General features: G+C 52.1%; 2 protein-coding genes across 2 annotated transcripts; one reads left to right on the top strand and one right to left on the bottom strand.

The window, feature by feature from the left end:
* The first annotated feature begins 5,124 nt into the window (after nucleotides 1-5,124).
* On the top strand, nucleotides 5,125-12,657 carry PGLS (6-phosphogluconolactonase). The gene is made up of 5 exons (XM_026500487.4): nucleotides 5,125-5,455; nucleotides 9,359-9,466; nucleotides 9,920-10,021; nucleotides 10,308-10,448; nucleotides 12,296-12,657. The coding sequence occupies exons 1-5, from the start codon at nucleotides 5,168-5,170 to the stop codon at nucleotides 12,431-12,433; spliced, it is 777 nt and encodes a 258-aa protein (XP_026356272.1). The 5' UTR covers nucleotides 5,125-5,167; the 3' UTR covers nucleotides 12,434-12,657.
* On the bottom strand, nucleotides 6,609-7,176 carry LOC113256684 (protein S100-A10-like). The gene has a single exon (XM_057311635.1). The coding sequence runs from the start codon at nucleotides 7,102-7,104 to the stop codon at nucleotides 6,811-6,813; it is 294 nt and encodes a 97-aa protein (XP_057167618.1). The 5' UTR covers nucleotides 7,105-7,176; the 3' UTR covers nucleotides 6,609-6,810.
* Nucleotides 12,658-15,848: the final 3,191 nt, after the last annotated feature.

Genomic DNA, 15,848 nt, shown 5'->3' on the forward strand with positions numbered 1-15,848 from the left:
TTCTTTCAGTTATAAACCAAGGCGTGGAAATACCAGGTCATATGGTAACTGTTTAATATTTTGAGGAACTGCCAGACTGTTGTTCAAAGCGACTGCACCATTTTATGGTCCCACCAGCAACAGTGTATCAGAGTTTCAATTTCCCACATCCTTGCCAGCACTCTTTTTGGGGAAATAGATCTATTTCAGACAGGACATGGCCAACACATGGACCTGGGTTTTCTTCCCCACTGGCTTCTCTGTCTCAGTTTAAGCTCCACATGCATCCAATTAAGTAAGCTAGAAACTCTTTCTCATGGCCTCTCTGGCACACCTGTCCCTCCTCTTTCTCTCATACTCCACGGCCCATCCATTTGAAAGGACCAGGAGCCCTGCCTCCAAACAGACCCTGAACCCACTGAACCCAGCCAGCAGCAGATCTCTCTAACCCACTAAACATGGCTCCTAGTCGCCCTCCCTGCTTCCATCCCATCCCTCACAATCCCTTCACCTAGTAGCCCAAGTGAGTTTTAAGAACATGCCCCAGGTCTCTCCCCTACTCAAAGCCCACCAGAGGTTCCCCTAAGACCAGTCTTTCTGGTCTCATCTTTCCAGTCTGGCCTCGGTGGTCAGCCTTCAGGCACACGTGCCTGCCTTCCTCTAGTTCCCACCTTGGGGCTTTAGCCTCATCGTGCCTCTGCTGGAGACGCTCTTCCTACAGATATAAATACAAATACAAATACACAACCACGTCTTTCCTGCCATTCACGCTTCCATGTAAATGTCGTCTCGTTTGCCTCCCAATCTCTAGAGGCCCGTCACCTTCTCTCCCATCACCCTATAGTATCTCCATTATCGTGCTGCTTTCTCTTGTGTTTATGTGGCTTACCTGTTAATTGTCTGACTTCTCCAGGAGGGTGTGAGCTAGGAGAGGGCAGGGAGTGCACTCAGGGGTTAATTCAGATGAAGGACAGCATTGGGCATAGGAGGAGCTTGGGAAATGGTTCTATGAATGAATGAATGAATGAATGAATGAATGAATGAATGAATGAAAAAACCATTATGCTCCCCGAGCCTTGGTTTCTCCAGGTGTGAAATGGGAGCATCTGAGTGAAGGCTCAGGTGTATTGTGATGGTGAGTGAGGACATATGAGCAGGACAGCTCCTTATAGGTGTAAAGTATCAGCATTGTGGGAACCAGGACATCAGAGCAAAAGCCTCTGATCACCCAGCAGACGTCGCCAAAGCGTGCTAAATGATAAAACTCGCCTGAGCAGCCCTTTGTGGGTCAGCCTGTATAATAATGCTTCTCTCCCTCCATACCTGTGCTGGATCCTCTCCCATTTGTCCCTCCAGAACCACCCTCCACCCTTCTCACCCAGCTCTGCTTCCTTGGAAGCTGTCGCTGTGGGCTCCCTTGCCATCTGGGTACAATGGATTCAACCCTTGGGTGACGCCAACAGATCAGAGGAAAGAGGTCACGGTATTTATTCCCTGGTAGACCTTGGTCTGATCGTGGTCATGTTCTTCTACGGAAGGCCATGGCTCTTGTCTGCCACCCTCTCCTCCAGCAACCACCCTTCCCGATGTCCCCGTCACTTCTCCCTCTTCCTGTCCCATTTACTGAGGGATGGAAACATCCTCCTGCTGACGCTCTCGCTCCAGGCTGTTCACCGCCGTTTAACCTGACCACATCTTTGTCTACAGCACCTTCTTTCACTTCCCCCCGCTGTGGTGTTTCGGGGGCCCCATGCTCCCCACTGGCTTCTTACCGACACAGCGTCCACATGACCATACCTTCTGCAATAGGTATGCCTGCTTGTGATGGCGGCATTGATGCTTTTCTTTCTTGCCTTCCTTTTCCAATCTGATATCCCAACCTTCTGCCCTCCGCTCTAAGAGCTCTTAGCCACGGAGGACCAAAATCGCCAAGAAGCTTGAAAGACAAATATGTTCAACATCTTGGAAATGAATGAATGCAGTTATTTCTCCCTCCCCAGGCTGGATTGAGCCCCTCCTTTTTACTCTGCAGCTACTGAATGCAGGCAGCCAAGATTATTTCCAGTAAATGGAGTCACAGCCGCCAATCCAATGAGTAGTACTGAGATTTGGCCTATGCTCTGTATTACTTAGGTGTCTAGCAGATAAAAGCAGTTCTTTCCTCCAACTTTGCCTTGAACCTGAGCTTCTTTTTGTAATTTTTCAGGATTAAAGGGGTGGGGCCATATTACAGAAGCAATTAGATCACTTCAAAATAGGAGAGGGTGTGTATGCGTGTGTGCACGTGCATATTTATGTCTTAAGAAAAATATTTATTTTTAGAGAGAGGGGGCGAATGGGGGGAGGGCAAGGGGGAGAGAATCTCAAGCAGACTCCCTGCTGAGCGCAGAGCCCACTTGGGGCTCGATCTCATGACCCATGAGGTCATGACCTGAGTCAAAACCAAGAGTCAAATGCTTAACTGAGCCACCCAGGCGCCCCTATCTGTTGTGTCATAGTCACCCTAGTGGGTCTGTGAAGTGGTATCTCACAGTTTGATTTGCATTTCCCTGGCGGCTAATGGACAGGACATCTTTGCATGTGGTCATTGGCCATTTTGTATCTTCTTTGGTGAAATGTCTATTTGGAACCTTTGCCCGTTTTTAAATTGGACTTTTTAAAAATTGAGTTGTGAGAGTTCTTAATACATTCAGTACACTAGACCCTTCTCAGATATATGATTTGCAAATTTCTCCCATTCTGTGGGTTCTTTCACTTTCTTGCCGGTGTCGTTTGAAACACGTTTTTCATTTTGATGAGGTCCAGTTCATCTATTTGGTTTTTGTTGCTTGTGCTTTGGTGTCATTGTCTAAGGCAAGGTTAGGAAGATTTATGCCTTTGTTTTCTTCTTCTAAGAGTTTTTAGTTTCAACTCTTACACAGAGGTCTTTGATCCATTTTAATTTTTGTTTTAAGCTTTTAAGTAATTTCCACATCCAACACAGGGCTTGAACTCACAACCCCGAGATCAAAGAGTCACATGCTCGAGCCAATCAGGCATCCCAATCCATTTTAATTTTTGTATATGGTGTGAGTTGGGGATCTGTATTAGTTTTCTAGTGCTGATGTAACAAATTACCACAGACTTACTGGCTTAAAAGAACAGCAATTTATTATCTTACATTTCTGAAGGTCGGAAGTCAGAAATGGATCTCACTTGACTATAATCAAAGCATTGGCACAGCTGCATTCCTTTTAGAGGTTGAGAGAACCCATTTCCTTGGCCTTTTCCAGCTTTTAGATGCCACCCACATTCTTTGGCTCATTGCCCCTACATCCATTTTCTAAGCCAACAACAGTGGGTGAGTGAGACTTTCTCATGCTGTGATTCCTCTGGTTCTCCCTCCTCTGCTTCCTTTTTCCATTTATAAGGACCCTGGTGATTACATGGGGCCCATCCAGGTCATCTATTTTAAGGACAACTGATTTGCAAACTAATTCCATCTGCAACTTTTACTTCCTCTTGCCAAGTAACCCAACATATTCACAGGCTCTGGGGATTATGGTGTAGACACGTTTGGTGATGGGCGGTGGGGAGGGGGGGGATCCACTGTTCTACCACTACAGGCTCTAACTTCATTCTTTTGCATGTGACTCTCGTTCCATTTGTTGAAAAGACCATTCTTTTTCTTTTTCTTTTTCTTTTTCAATGATCCTGGCACCCTTGTTAAAGATTCATTGACCACACTGGAGCACTTGGTGCTCAGGTCATGATCTCGGGGTTGTGAAATTTGAGCCCCACGTTGGGCTCTGCACTCAGAATGGCGTCCGCTTGAGATTCTTCCTCCCCTTCTGCCCCTCCCTCTGCTCATATGCAGCACTCTAATAAATAAATAAATCTTTAAAAAAAAGGATTCATTGGCCACAGATGTACAGGTTTATATCTGCAGTCTGTTCTAATCCATTGATACGTCTCTCCTTATGCCAATACCACACTGGATTGCTGCAGCTTTATGGTAAGTTTGAAATCAGGAAATGTGAGTCGTCCAACTTTGTTCTTTTTCAAAATTATTTTGGCTACTTGGGGCCTCCTGCAATTCCATATTGAATTTTACGATCAGCTTGCCAATTTCTACAAAAAAGGAAGTCTGAATTTTGATAGAAATTGCGTTGAATCTGTAGACCAATTTGGGGAGTACTGCCATCTTAACAATAGTAAATCTTCCAATCCAGAAACATAGGATGTCTTCCCATTTATTTAGATCATCTTTAACTTTTTTTCAGCAACGTTTTGTAGTTTTCGGTGTGTGTTTTGCAATTCTTTTATTAAATTCATTACTCTCTTATTCTTTTTGATGCTACTGTAAAGGGACTGTTTCCTTAATTTGCTACTGATTTTAAAGGTGTACTACCTATGCATGTCTCCTTGCACTTACTATAGGCTACTGAATTATCCTCCCCACCCCCATAAGCGGCCCAGGTCCCCAGGCCCACCAGGGCATCTCTCCTTTCCAGATTTCTCTGCCCATGCTATTTCCTGGAATACCCTTTCTCATCAGCCAAGACCCATTTGCCCCATTCTAGGAGTTTCTCCAGGCAAGAGCCAGGGTGGAGGTCTCGCTGGATCCTCAGAGAAACACAGAGATCCTCAGGGAGCATTTGCAGAAGCAATTCAACAGGTATGTTTTCAGGCCCAATTCTGCTCCAGGCATGGTTCAGGGGGCTTTTGAGGCATCAGGGAACAAAACAAACGCTGTCCTCACGTAGCCTATACTTTAATTAAAGAGGGAGACAACAAAGAGCAACAAGATAAATGTTATAAGGTTCAGGAACTTCAAAGTCCACCAAAATGTGCCTTCCTCCAGGACATCTCCCACCTCCTCCCTCCATCCCACCCCTCAAACTCCTCTTGGGGACCCCAGCTCTAGGGTCCTCTCTTCGGCCCCGCCCTGACACCACAAGGCTGACAGCAACCGCACCGGTTTCGCCTGCTCCAGCCCAGGGAAGAGCTCAGGAACATCATGCAAATAATCAACGGACCCCTTCGGATCGACAGCCGGATCGACCCGCCGCGACTTCACTCGTGGGTCTGCGCATGTGCCACAGGCGGCCGCCTGAAGGTACTGACAGCCGTGTGGCAGGGCCTGCCTTCGCGCAGGCGCACTGGTGGCTGCCCGGAGCGCTTCCGCCTCCCCGCCGCCGCCGTCGCCATGGCCGCGCCGGCCTCGGACCTCATCTCCGTCTTCTCGAGCCCGCAGGAACTGGGCGCGTCGCTAGCGCAACTAGTGGCGCAGCGGGCGGCGTGCTGCCTGGCGGGGGCTCGCGCCCGCTTCGCGCTCGGCCTGTCGGGCGGCAGCCTCGTCTCCATGCTGGCCCGTGAGCTGCCCGCCGCCGCCGCCCCCGCCGGCCCCGCCAGCCTCGCGCGCTGGACCGTGGGCTTCTGCGACGAGCGCCTCGTGCCCTTCGAGCACGCCGAGAGCACGTACGGTCTCTACCGGGTGAGAGCTACGGGGGCCGCCGGGGGTCACGCCGAAAGGGCCGCGCCCACCGCCCGCACCCGACTACGGGGGCCGCCGGGGGTCATTTCAAGAAGGCCGCGCTCACCTCCCCGCACCCCGCCACGGGGGTCGTATAGGGTCACACTCTGCCCTCTGCCACTATCTGAGACTGGTGTGCCGGGTGCCCTGAACCCCCACCTCCACTGCCACCCGAGTGGGCCGGTAGGGGCCTTGAAGTCTCGTTATGCTTTATCCGGTGGCCAGGTAGAGGGAACGGCCTGGGCGAGGGCGTGGAGGTGAAAACGGAATGGTCCATTCCAGGGACCTAGAGAAGTTCAGGCGTCCCAGCCTGGTAGCTTGCAAGGACAGAGTGAGGGAAGGGCCAGGCGGGAGGTATCTGGTGTGGAGCCTGGGTCTTATAGTTTTCTCATCTCCAACCTGGACGCCTTCGGGATGATCTACACGCAGCTTTCTGCGCTGATCACCTCCCAGGCTGGTTATCTTGCTTGTGGCCTCAGGTCCTATAGAATCAGGGAAACTGAGGCTTGGAGGAGGCGTGGTCTACCCTGGGGTCCTCCAGTCCTCCAGGCTGCATCTGAGCCAACTCCTCCTGCCCTAGACCGGGGCGGGGTGGGGGTGGGGAACACGCCCAGGGAGGTGTGGAAGGGGCGGGCTTGGCCAGAAGCTTCAGGTTACTCAAGTCCTGGGTGTGTTGCCTTCTCTTTGCGTAGAAGCTTGAGCTGATATTTCCTGGCTTTTTTTGTTGTTGGTTTGTTTTGTCGTAAGAAGGAAGGTCTCCTGATTACCAGGCATTTTATCCACATCATCTCATGAAATTTCATAATAACCTATGAGATCAGGGCTGTTAGTTCCTCCAATTCATAGATGGAGAAACTGGGCCAGAAGAGGAGAGCTTGTGTGCCAGGGTCTTCTGATGACCGGCAGGGGAGCCGGGGTTTGAGCCGGGGGCGGGTTTGGGCAGACAGCACCTGGGACACATCTCAGGGGCAGGGGCCTCCCTGTGTGTCTTCCTCAAGAGCTTCATTAAAAAGTGGGCTCGCGTTTCTTTCTTTTAACTTTGCATGAATTTGAAGAACTTTTACTTATTTTATTTTGAGGAACTAAAAAAGGAATTTGTTTATTGGGGCAAGAGGATGCAAGCAATATAAAAAATCAAAAGCTTATCTGACTTCTCTTTCTCTTCTTCTCAAATGGGGGCTGGATTTTATTTGTTCATTTTTGGAGGGTCCCGATCTGCTCATGGAATCCTTTATACAGGGGGAAGCTGTGGGACAGATTCCTTAAGAGACCCTTCGGGAGAACTCTCACTGGGCGGGAGTGTTGCTCAGTGTTGCCTACTTCTTTCCCTTCTGCTTCATGTGTATTACAAAATAGTCATTGCACGCGATGGTGAGCCCGGCGATTAGCGAGAAGAAGCTCTGAAAGCCCACTCTGCCGTCTCGGCACTGGTCTAGGTCCTTCATTATTTTGTCCACGGCCAGAGGGCCTTTTTGATTTTCCAAAAATCCAGGGAACTCCTTTTCCGTGAGCACTCTCAGGTCCTCCTTTGTTAAGTAGCCTTTATCCCCAGCAAACTTGTGAAACGTGAACATCATGGTTTCCATGGCATGTTCCATTTGAGACGGCATTTTGGTGAGGTCTGTTGAAACCTTGGCACTAGGTGCGGCGGGGACGATTAGCTGGCTGGGACGCACGGCCAGTCCTTTTACTTTTTTTAATGAGGCAGACTGTACTTGCTCAAGTAACAAAATTCTAACAAAACAGTAAAAAAAAAAAAAAATGTTGCAGGGATGTTCGTTGTGTACTCCTGTATAGCTCTGGGGACAGTGGGGTGCTGGGCAGTTCCTCATGGGGCTCAAAGTGGGGCATCAGGCACCAGCACACAGGGCAATAAATAAGGGAAATCCACTCAGAGCTTTCACATAATGCAGTGTGGACAAAAGATAACAGTGTGAGATAGAAAGTGGCCGGGATGTTTGCGCTGAGGCCTGGAGGAGTGAGGACCTGGCCTGGGGCAGGCTGGGGCAGAGGGTATGGCAGAGGCAAACGTGATGCCATGGGAACAAATGTGGGGCAAAGATTGCTGCTCCTGCCCGTTCCCCTGGGAGGGGAGTCACGTGAGTCCCTCCGCCGGCCCCCCCCCCCCGCCCTAACAAAGGACCACGGATAGGTGGCTTAAAACAGCATGAATTTATTTTCTTAGTTCTGGAGGCCAAAGCCTAAAATCCAGGTGTTGGCAAGTCCACACTCCCTCTGGAGGCTCAAGGGGGGGATCCTTGGCCTCTTCCAGCCTCTGGGGGCTCTTGGTGTTCCTTGGCCTCCAATCTCTGCATCTGTCTCCTCATGAGTCTTCTCTGAGTCTCTCTGTGTCCTCTCCTTATAAGGACACCAGTCATTGGATTGAGGGCCCACACTAGCCTACTATGAAGTCATCTTAATGGCATCTGCAAAGACCCTCTTCCAAATAGGGTCTCATTCGGAGGTTCTGGGTGGCCGTGAATCTTGGGGGCCACGAGTCCACCCAGTACAGGCACACAGGATTGCTTCTGTCCTTAAGGATGGATCCGGTGTACCTGGGGGCTCTCTCAGTGGGGATGTTCTCCAGCTGCCCTGTGTGCTCTATGGGTCTTCTGCCGCTGAGGCCGGGGCTTCATCTGGGCTGGGAGGATTCGCCGGGGCTGCCTTCTTCCTGGGGATGGTTCCTCAGTGCCTGCAGAATGTTAAGAGAGAAACTGTCCGATCAACCAGCCATTCTACTTCCAGAAACCTGTCTGACTGACACTCCAGCCCGTGGCTCCCTGGCAGGGGCCTAGCCGGAGGAGGAGGAGGAAGAGGAGGGAATGGCTCTGAGCCTGGAGGGGAAGGGCAGCTAAGGAGAGGATCACCTGTCAGAAACAGGGCACCGAGAGTCCCCACTGTCTTTGCTCAGTGTAATCCCTGAGGGTGTGTATCGACGGGGACCTTGGACAAAGCGGAGAGGTCTTTCCAACAACAGATCTGACCCTGTCCCTCCTTGGCTCACAGACCCTCCTTGGCTTCCCATTACCCTCAATACAGAGCTCTTACTCCTCGGGCCAGTGTTCAGGGCAGGGAGCCCTATGTGGTCTGGTGTGTTTACTCCATGTCCCTGTCCCGTGCCCCTTCTAATACAATATTTTTTGCAGCTTCCTGCTTTCCCCCTGTGGCTCAGCTTGGCATTGTCTCCATGGCACAGGATGCCAAGATCCTGTGTGAAGGGAGGCACCATGATGGGGGTCACCAGTGTCCCCCCTGGAGCAGATGATAGGCTCATCTAGGTTGATGAGGGAGAGGCCTGACTCCAGGTGTTTCCACAGAAATTAAATCCACCTTTCAGAGGCCGGGATATGTGCTATATCCTGGGCAGGGACACCCTGTAGTGGCAGCCGGAAGAGAAATCAGCGCTTACCACCATCACATGGTGCCTCCAAGCAGCAGTGTCGGGGAGGCACAGGCGGGGGTGGCTGCTCGGAGGAGGTGCTCTGAAGGACGCATAGGAGTTTCCCAGGCAAGGGCAGTGGCTTATGTGTGGGTTGGGGTGGCAAGGTCCGCAGGGCCTCATGGAGGGCAGAGAGGGGCTGGGTTTTATCCTGAGGTGCAGGGGACCCTGGGGTCTTTGAAACAGGGCTGTGGTTTGGCCACACAGGTGCAGGCTAGGGCCAGGAGGCCCCCAATCAGGCTGGACTTGAAAGACTCCTGGCGGAATGCCACTGGGAATCCAACTCACACAGGAGGTGGGGGTAACGACGGTCCTGTCCTGGAGGCATCCTCACCCGGAGAATCCAGGCGGTCACCCGTGCAGATCTCGTCCCTCTGGGAGCCATGTGTTGCTGTTGGGTGACTTTGTCCCTCCGTCTTCTACAGACCCACTTGCTGTCCAGGCTGCCCATTCCTGACAGCCAGGTGATCACCATTAACCCCCAGCTGCCCGTGGAGGAGGCGGCCGAGGACTATGCCAAGAAGCTGAGACAGGTGAGTCCTCCCAGTGTGGCCCCAGGGAGGCCTCATCCACACGGCAGTGAGGGAGCAGCCCTGCTGGTGATTGTCACCAGCAAAAACTCCCGCCAAGGGTGGCAGGTCCCCCCCGGGGGTGGTTGGCAAATGCGGCCCCACCCTGGACAGATGCCGTTGAGGATCACCCTTCTGAGAGGCCACAGCCCCACCTTTGGGTCCCTTAGGGTGGCCCAGCTTCTGACCCTCTGGGAGCGGGCCTGGGTTCTCACATCTTGGGGACAGTTGTGTCCCCAGACTCTTGGCCGGTCAGATGAGTGAAACGTGGAACCTCATAGAGTCCCTTTCATGCAGGTGAGGCTGACCATGGCTCCCTGTGTTACAACCACTTGGGATTCTTTTTCTGACCACTGTCTCTTTGTGCCCTTCGAGTACCCCCCACAACCTCGCAGGACTGTCTTTTCCCCCACCCAGGCCTTCCAAGGGGACTCCGTTCCAGTTTTTGACCTGCTAATTCTCGGGGTGGGTCCTGATGGCCACACCTGCTCGCTCTTCCCAGACCACCCCCTCCTGCAGGTGAGTGCACCCCCATGGGCCTCTGTTGCCTGGGGCTTCCAGAGGGAGGGCCACTTTGGGGGGGCCAGGAGGCACCCACAGTGGGGTTTGAGTCAGCCTCTGCCAGTTGGCTGGGCTTAACCCTTTTGAGCCTCAGTTCACCTGTCTTAAAACAAGGGTTTAGATCAAGTACCACAGGATCAGTAGGAGGGGATGGAATGATGGATGGACCACGCCACGTGTGTGTGAGAGCTCGAGAAGTTGAAGTGACCTTGTCCTGTCTCCATCCCGTGTCTCCCTCCCCCAGGAGCGGGAGAAGATTGTAGCCCCCATCAGCGACTCCCCAAAGCCACCACCACAGCGCGTGACCCTCACACTTCCTGTGCTGAACGCAGCCCGAACTGTCATCTTCGTGGCAACTGGAGAAGGCAAGGCAGCTGTCCTGAAGGTAATGGCTGAGGGCCCCATTCCCAAGTAGGTCAAAGGCATGTGGGCCCAGGGATGGAATATGGCCCCAGACATTATTGTTCTGGAAGCACTGGGTCCCAAGGTACTTGAGTAATTCTTGGGTTGAAGGGGAAATGGGAGCTATAATTACAGGCTAGTTAGAAATAAACAATTACGAAATCAAATTGATGAGATGAGGCCAAAGCTGCACTCAGGGGTAAATTTATAGCTTTGGAAAAGGCAGTTTTAAAAATTATTAAGTAGGAGTGCCTGGCTGGCTCAATTGGTAGAGCATGTGACTCTTGATCTTGGAGATGTAAGTTCAAAGCCCCACATGAGATGTAAAGGTTGCATAAAAATAAAATCTTTAAAAAATTATTAAATAAAAAAATTGTTAAAATAAACAAACTGAGCACTTTAGACTTAAGAAAAAGAACAATAACATAAATCTAGAAAAAGTCAGTGGAAGGAATACATGACATAAAATCAGAAATTAATGAATTGATTAAGGGGCACCTGGGTGATTCTGTGTTAAGCGTCTGACTCTTGGTTTTGGCTGGGGTAGTGATCTCACGGTTGTGAGATTGAGCCCACATCGGCTCTGCGCTCAGTAAGGAGTCTGCTTTGGATTCTCTCTCCCTCTCCCTCTGCTTTTCCCCCAACCCCCTGGTCATACGTGCTCTCTCTCTCTCTCTCAAATTAAAGAAAAAAAAATAGTCTTGAAAAAGAAATTAATGAATTGGTTAATTTTCTTAAAAGCTTATTGGTAATAGATCCCAAAGATAGACCCCTGGCAAAACTAATCAGGGAGGAAAATTATATAGTAGGAATAAATATAAAAGGAGGAATAAGAAAAAAAAGAGGCAGTTATACATAATATTTTAGGAAAATATAGACTAAGATATTAAAAGTAAACTAAATAATAAAAAAATACATTTTAATTTCCATCTTCAAAAAGACCAACTATGGAAAGAACTGGCAATATTTTAAAAAAATTAACAATTAATAATTCGTCCTCCCAAACTGTTGAGCCCAGATGTCTTCACGGGGTGGCTTGGTGTTGGGGTTAAGGGTGCAGACCGTAAAGAATCCAGTAGACCAGCTTCCCTGCCAGCGATGCCCAGCATGGCCTTGGGCAGCCACTTCACATGCCCCCAAGCCTCAACTTTCCCATCTGCAAGGTGGGTTGGGAGGGCCCCTCCCTACAGACCTCCTGAGAGTCAGTCTAGGCCGTTTTAGCTCAGAGTACACTCATGTGAGGCCACCCAAGCCTCAGCTTCCCCAACTGTAAAATGGGGGTGGGAATAGAGGTGACCTCCCAGAGTGCATGGGGCCGGCCCAGCTATCTGAAAGCGGTATTTAGGCTTCCCACTAATCGCGAGGTCACATCCGGGGATCAGCACGCCACAGCCCACGGGACCAAATCCCACCAGCTAAGAAGGATTTTACAGTGGATGGGAAGAAAAGCAAAAGCAGAATATTCTCTGACACGTGAAAATTCAACGAAATTCGGATTGCAGCGTCCGTAAATAAAGCTTCACAGGACTAGGCTGTGCCCGTTTGTTGCTGTGTAACAACAGAGCTGAGCAGTCGTGACAGAGACGGGGTGTGATGTGCAGAGCGCCAGAGTGACGCCGGTCTGAGCAGGGCAGGCGTGCTGACCCCGGCATTCGGCAGTCACGGGTGATAGAAAAGGAAGGGGTCTGCTGATTGTTTGCAGCTAAGACAGCTGGAAGGGCGACATCCCATCTCGAAAGTAGGAGAGTCTTGTCCATGGAGGGGGACTCCGGAGCTCTGAGGGGTGATGGGGGTGCGGGGGGGCCTCACGCTCCTGCCCTTTCTATGCAGCGCATTTTGGAGGACAAGGAGGAGAACCCCCTCCCCGCCGCCCTGGTCCAGCCCCACACCGGGAAACTTTGCTGGTTCCTGGACGAGGCAGCGGCTGGACTCCTGACTGTGCCCTTTGAGAAGCATTCCACTTTGTAGCTGGCTCCGAGGGACACCGCGGCGGGGACCACAAACGGCCCTCGTGGGCCGGGACCTTCCTGGGCTGGGGCCCACTGCCACCACCACTCCAGGCTTTATTTTCAAAAAGCTGCATGGTGCGGCGGGAAGGCCCCAGGGTCGGGCCGCCAGCCCTGCCCTGGGGAGTGCTCAGCCCACCGGCCATGGTCTGGGAGCCCAGATATTAAAGGGAGCATTTGCTTGAAGTCTCCACTGTCTCATGGTCCTTGGTGGGCAGCGGGAGCAGGGATCCCCAGGCTGAGCGTGTGGCCCCAAGCCCTTGGCCCAGCGGGGGGAGGGCAGGGATGGGGCACCCTGGATGAGCTTCCCGGGGCTGCCAGAGCAAAGGACCACAAAATTTATGGTCGCCCAGTTCGGGAGCTCAGAAGTCTGAAATCAAGGTGTCCACAGGGTTGGATCTGAGGTTCTGAGGGAGAATCTGTCCCATGCTTTTCTTCCGGTTTTTGGTGGCTCCGCTGTCCTTGGCTTGTAGACACATCGCTCCAGTCTCTGCTGCTCTTGTCATGTGTCCTTCTCCCCTGTGTCCCTCTGTGTCCGCTCCTGTTCTAGTAAGGACACCTACCGGTGGACATCGGACAGCCCTAAATCCGGGGTGAACTCTTCTCAATCCTTAAGAATTACAGCTGCAGATAAGGTCACAATCAGAGTTCCAGGGGACATATCCTCTGTGTGTGTGTGTGAAAAAAAGTAACAAAATTTACCATCTTAACCATTTTAAGTGTCCAGAACGTACTTACCAATTAAGTACATTCCCTCTGTTGGGCAGCTGTCACCACCATCCGTCCCCAGGACTCTTAGAAATCTGAAACTCTGCACCCATTAAACAGCTCCCCATTCTCCCCTCCCCCAGCCCCCGGCACCCACAATTCAACTTTCTGTCTCTATGAATCTGACCACTCGGGGCACCTCCCATACGTGGAATGACACAGTAATTGTCCTTTTGTGGCTGGTGGCTTTCACTCAGCATCATGTCCTCGAGGTTCCTCCATGTTGGAACCTGGGTCAGAACCTCCTTCCCCTTTATGGCTGAAGAATATTCCAGTGTGTGCAAATGCCACATACTTTCCCATTCATCTGTCAGCGGACACGCGGGGGCTCCCACACTTTGCTTATTGTGACAGAGCTGTTACCGATAACTCAGGACCCTGCTTTCAGTTCTTTCGGGTATATTCCTAGAAATGGAATGGCTGATTCATATGGTGATTCTATGTTTAAATTTTGAGGAACTCCATACTGTTTTCCACAGCCACCGCGCCATTTTATATCCCTGCCAACAGCGCACAAGGGTTCCAATTTCTTCACATCCTCACCAACATTTGTTTTGTTTTGTTTTTTATAGTAGCCTGGGGACATATCCTTTAGGGGCACACTATTCAGCCCCACTGCACACTTGGCTGAGCTCTCCCTGCACACATAGGGCCAGTGGCAGCCTCTGTGTCCTGCTCTGCTGCAGGCCTTCTCAGAGCCTTGAATGTGCCGAGATGCCTCAGTCTGTGATGGGCCGGGGCTGTAGCATTTTCCCAGAGCGTGACTGCACATGGCCCACCTGTGAGCTTCATGGGGGCCCTCAGCTGAGCTTGAGCATTGCCAAGCTTGGGGGCTGGGGGCATCCTGCAGAGGAACCTGATCAGGCCGTGGGGGTTGAAACCCCAAAGCCAAAACCACAGAAAGTGAAGTTTCCTTCAACATCTTGTCTGGGTTGGTCACTCAGATGTGCGAGTGAGGAAGTGGGACAGGGCCAGGGCGGAAACATGAAGAAAAGTGGAGAAAGCAGCCCAGCTTGGGCAACAGCAGGTGGCTGTGACCCCAGTGTTTCAGGCAGAAGCCAGAATGGGGGTGCCAAGAAGCAGAGGGACATATGAAACAGGCTTGGGGACCCCACGTGGGGTGCCTCAGGCGTGTCACCTCTCCACCCCTCTCCCTGTAGCTGCAGCTCTCCCTGCTCCAGAGCTACTCGTGTCTGCCCCTCATTCACCTTCCCACCTCATGCTCTACTGGAACCTGTCAAACACATTCCCACCTCAGGGCCTTTGTGTGTGCTGTGCCCATGACCCAGTATTCTTTTTTCTCCAGCCTTTTGCATGGTGTGGGCCCTCACTTGCTTTAGGTCCTGGTGCAACATCACCTCCCTGATCTCGCTCCACTCCTGGTACTTTCTATCTCTTCCTGTTCTAGTTTTCTAGTTTTCTACCTTTTTCATTACCTGACACTTGTTGGTGTGCCAACTGATGGCCCATGGGGGCTGGACCGTGGTCTATTTTGCCCCCTTCTGCATCCCTGGCACATAGTTCAAGGATGACACTCAGGCTGGCAAGGAGTGATGTTTGTTGAGAGGGGATTGGTCAGATGTTCCTGGCGGCTTAAACAAAATAGAGGGTTAACTCTTTTTCTGGAGGGAGGCCACCCAGGGTTAATGGACCAATGTCACCAACTCTTCGGGGACCCCCCTCCCCGGGTCCTACATCATAGTTGTGCCATTGTCATTGTGTGGGTTTCACCTCATGGTCCAAGGTGGACTGCACATGCTCCAGCCATCACATCCACATTCTGGCCACTGGAACTCAACACTCCCCTCATCTGAAAGCCTGTGAGACTCCCATTTGATCATATTTTCAGCCTGGAGCACAGATCCCTGCTCCTTCCCTCTCCCTTCCTTTGCCAAACAGGGCTGCTCTCTGCCAGGCACTGGAAAAACAGGTGAAGGGGTAGGGAGGTCCAACTAACCTGACCCAGTCCAGTGATGTGTGCGTTGATGGAGGACAGGCTGACAAAATAGGAACACAAGGGACACATCACATCAGTCTATGGCACACCAACAGCCCCCCACCCTCTCCCCCTGCTCCAGCACTGACCCCGGAAACTGGGGGTGTCTGTCCAGCTCTGCCTCCCCGGTCTGGGGTTGCTGGGGGCTGCTGGGTCAGTGCTGGATCCTCTCAGAACCCAGTGTCACCCATCAGGGGCCAGGCACAGTGGAAGTGGACACCAGGATTTAGACGCCCCGTCCCTGTCCATCCGCCTTCCCTGGCCCACACACCAACTGCTGCCAGTCCTGCCTGGTGTCAGCCCTGCATCCCTCCTCCAAAGCTAGGATTCTAGGCTTCCATACCCCCAACCCACCCCTGGGGCTGCCCTGGCAGCCCCTGCAGAAACCAGCAGTTCCGAAGGCCTTGGCCCCAGGGGAACCAGGAGGACGCAGGTGCAGGGCGGGGCAGGACAGGGCAGGGGTGGGGTGGGCATTCCCTTCCACCCCCGACACACACATTCACACAGGGGCCATGCTCTGGCTTCCCAGGCTCTGGTCTCAGCAGCATTCAAGCTCCTCACCGGCGGCCCTGCTCCTGGGGTGTCCCTGATCCCAGAAACCTGGGGGCTGTGG

The sequence above is a fragment of the Ursus arctos genome, unplaced genomic scaffold, assembly GCF_023065955.2.
Source record: "Ursus arctos isolate Adak ecotype North America unplaced genomic scaffold, UrsArc2.0 scaffold_14, whole genome shotgun sequence".
In the NCBI taxonomy this organism is placed as follows: Eukaryota; Metazoa; Chordata; class Mammalia; order Carnivora; family Ursidae; genus Ursus; species Ursus arctos.

Bases quoted from the DNA above. Each gene is read 5' to 3' on its own strand.
- PGLS (XM_026500487.4), top strand. From the start codon at position 5,168: ATGGCCGCGCCGGCCTCGGACCTCATCTCCGTCTTCTCGAGCCCGCAG. The intron at 5,456-9,358 runs GTGAGAGCTACG...CGTCTTCTACAG, and splicing joins GCACGTACGGTCTCTACCGG to ACCCACTTGCTGTCCAGGCT. The intron at 10,022-10,307 runs GTGAGTGCACCC...TCCCTCCCCCAG, and splicing joins CAGACCACCCCCTCCTGCAG to GAGCGGGAGAAGATTGTAGC.
- LOC113256684 (XM_057311635.1), bottom strand. From the start codon at position 7,104: ATGCCGTCTCAAATGGAACATGCCATGGAAACCATGATGTTCACGTTT.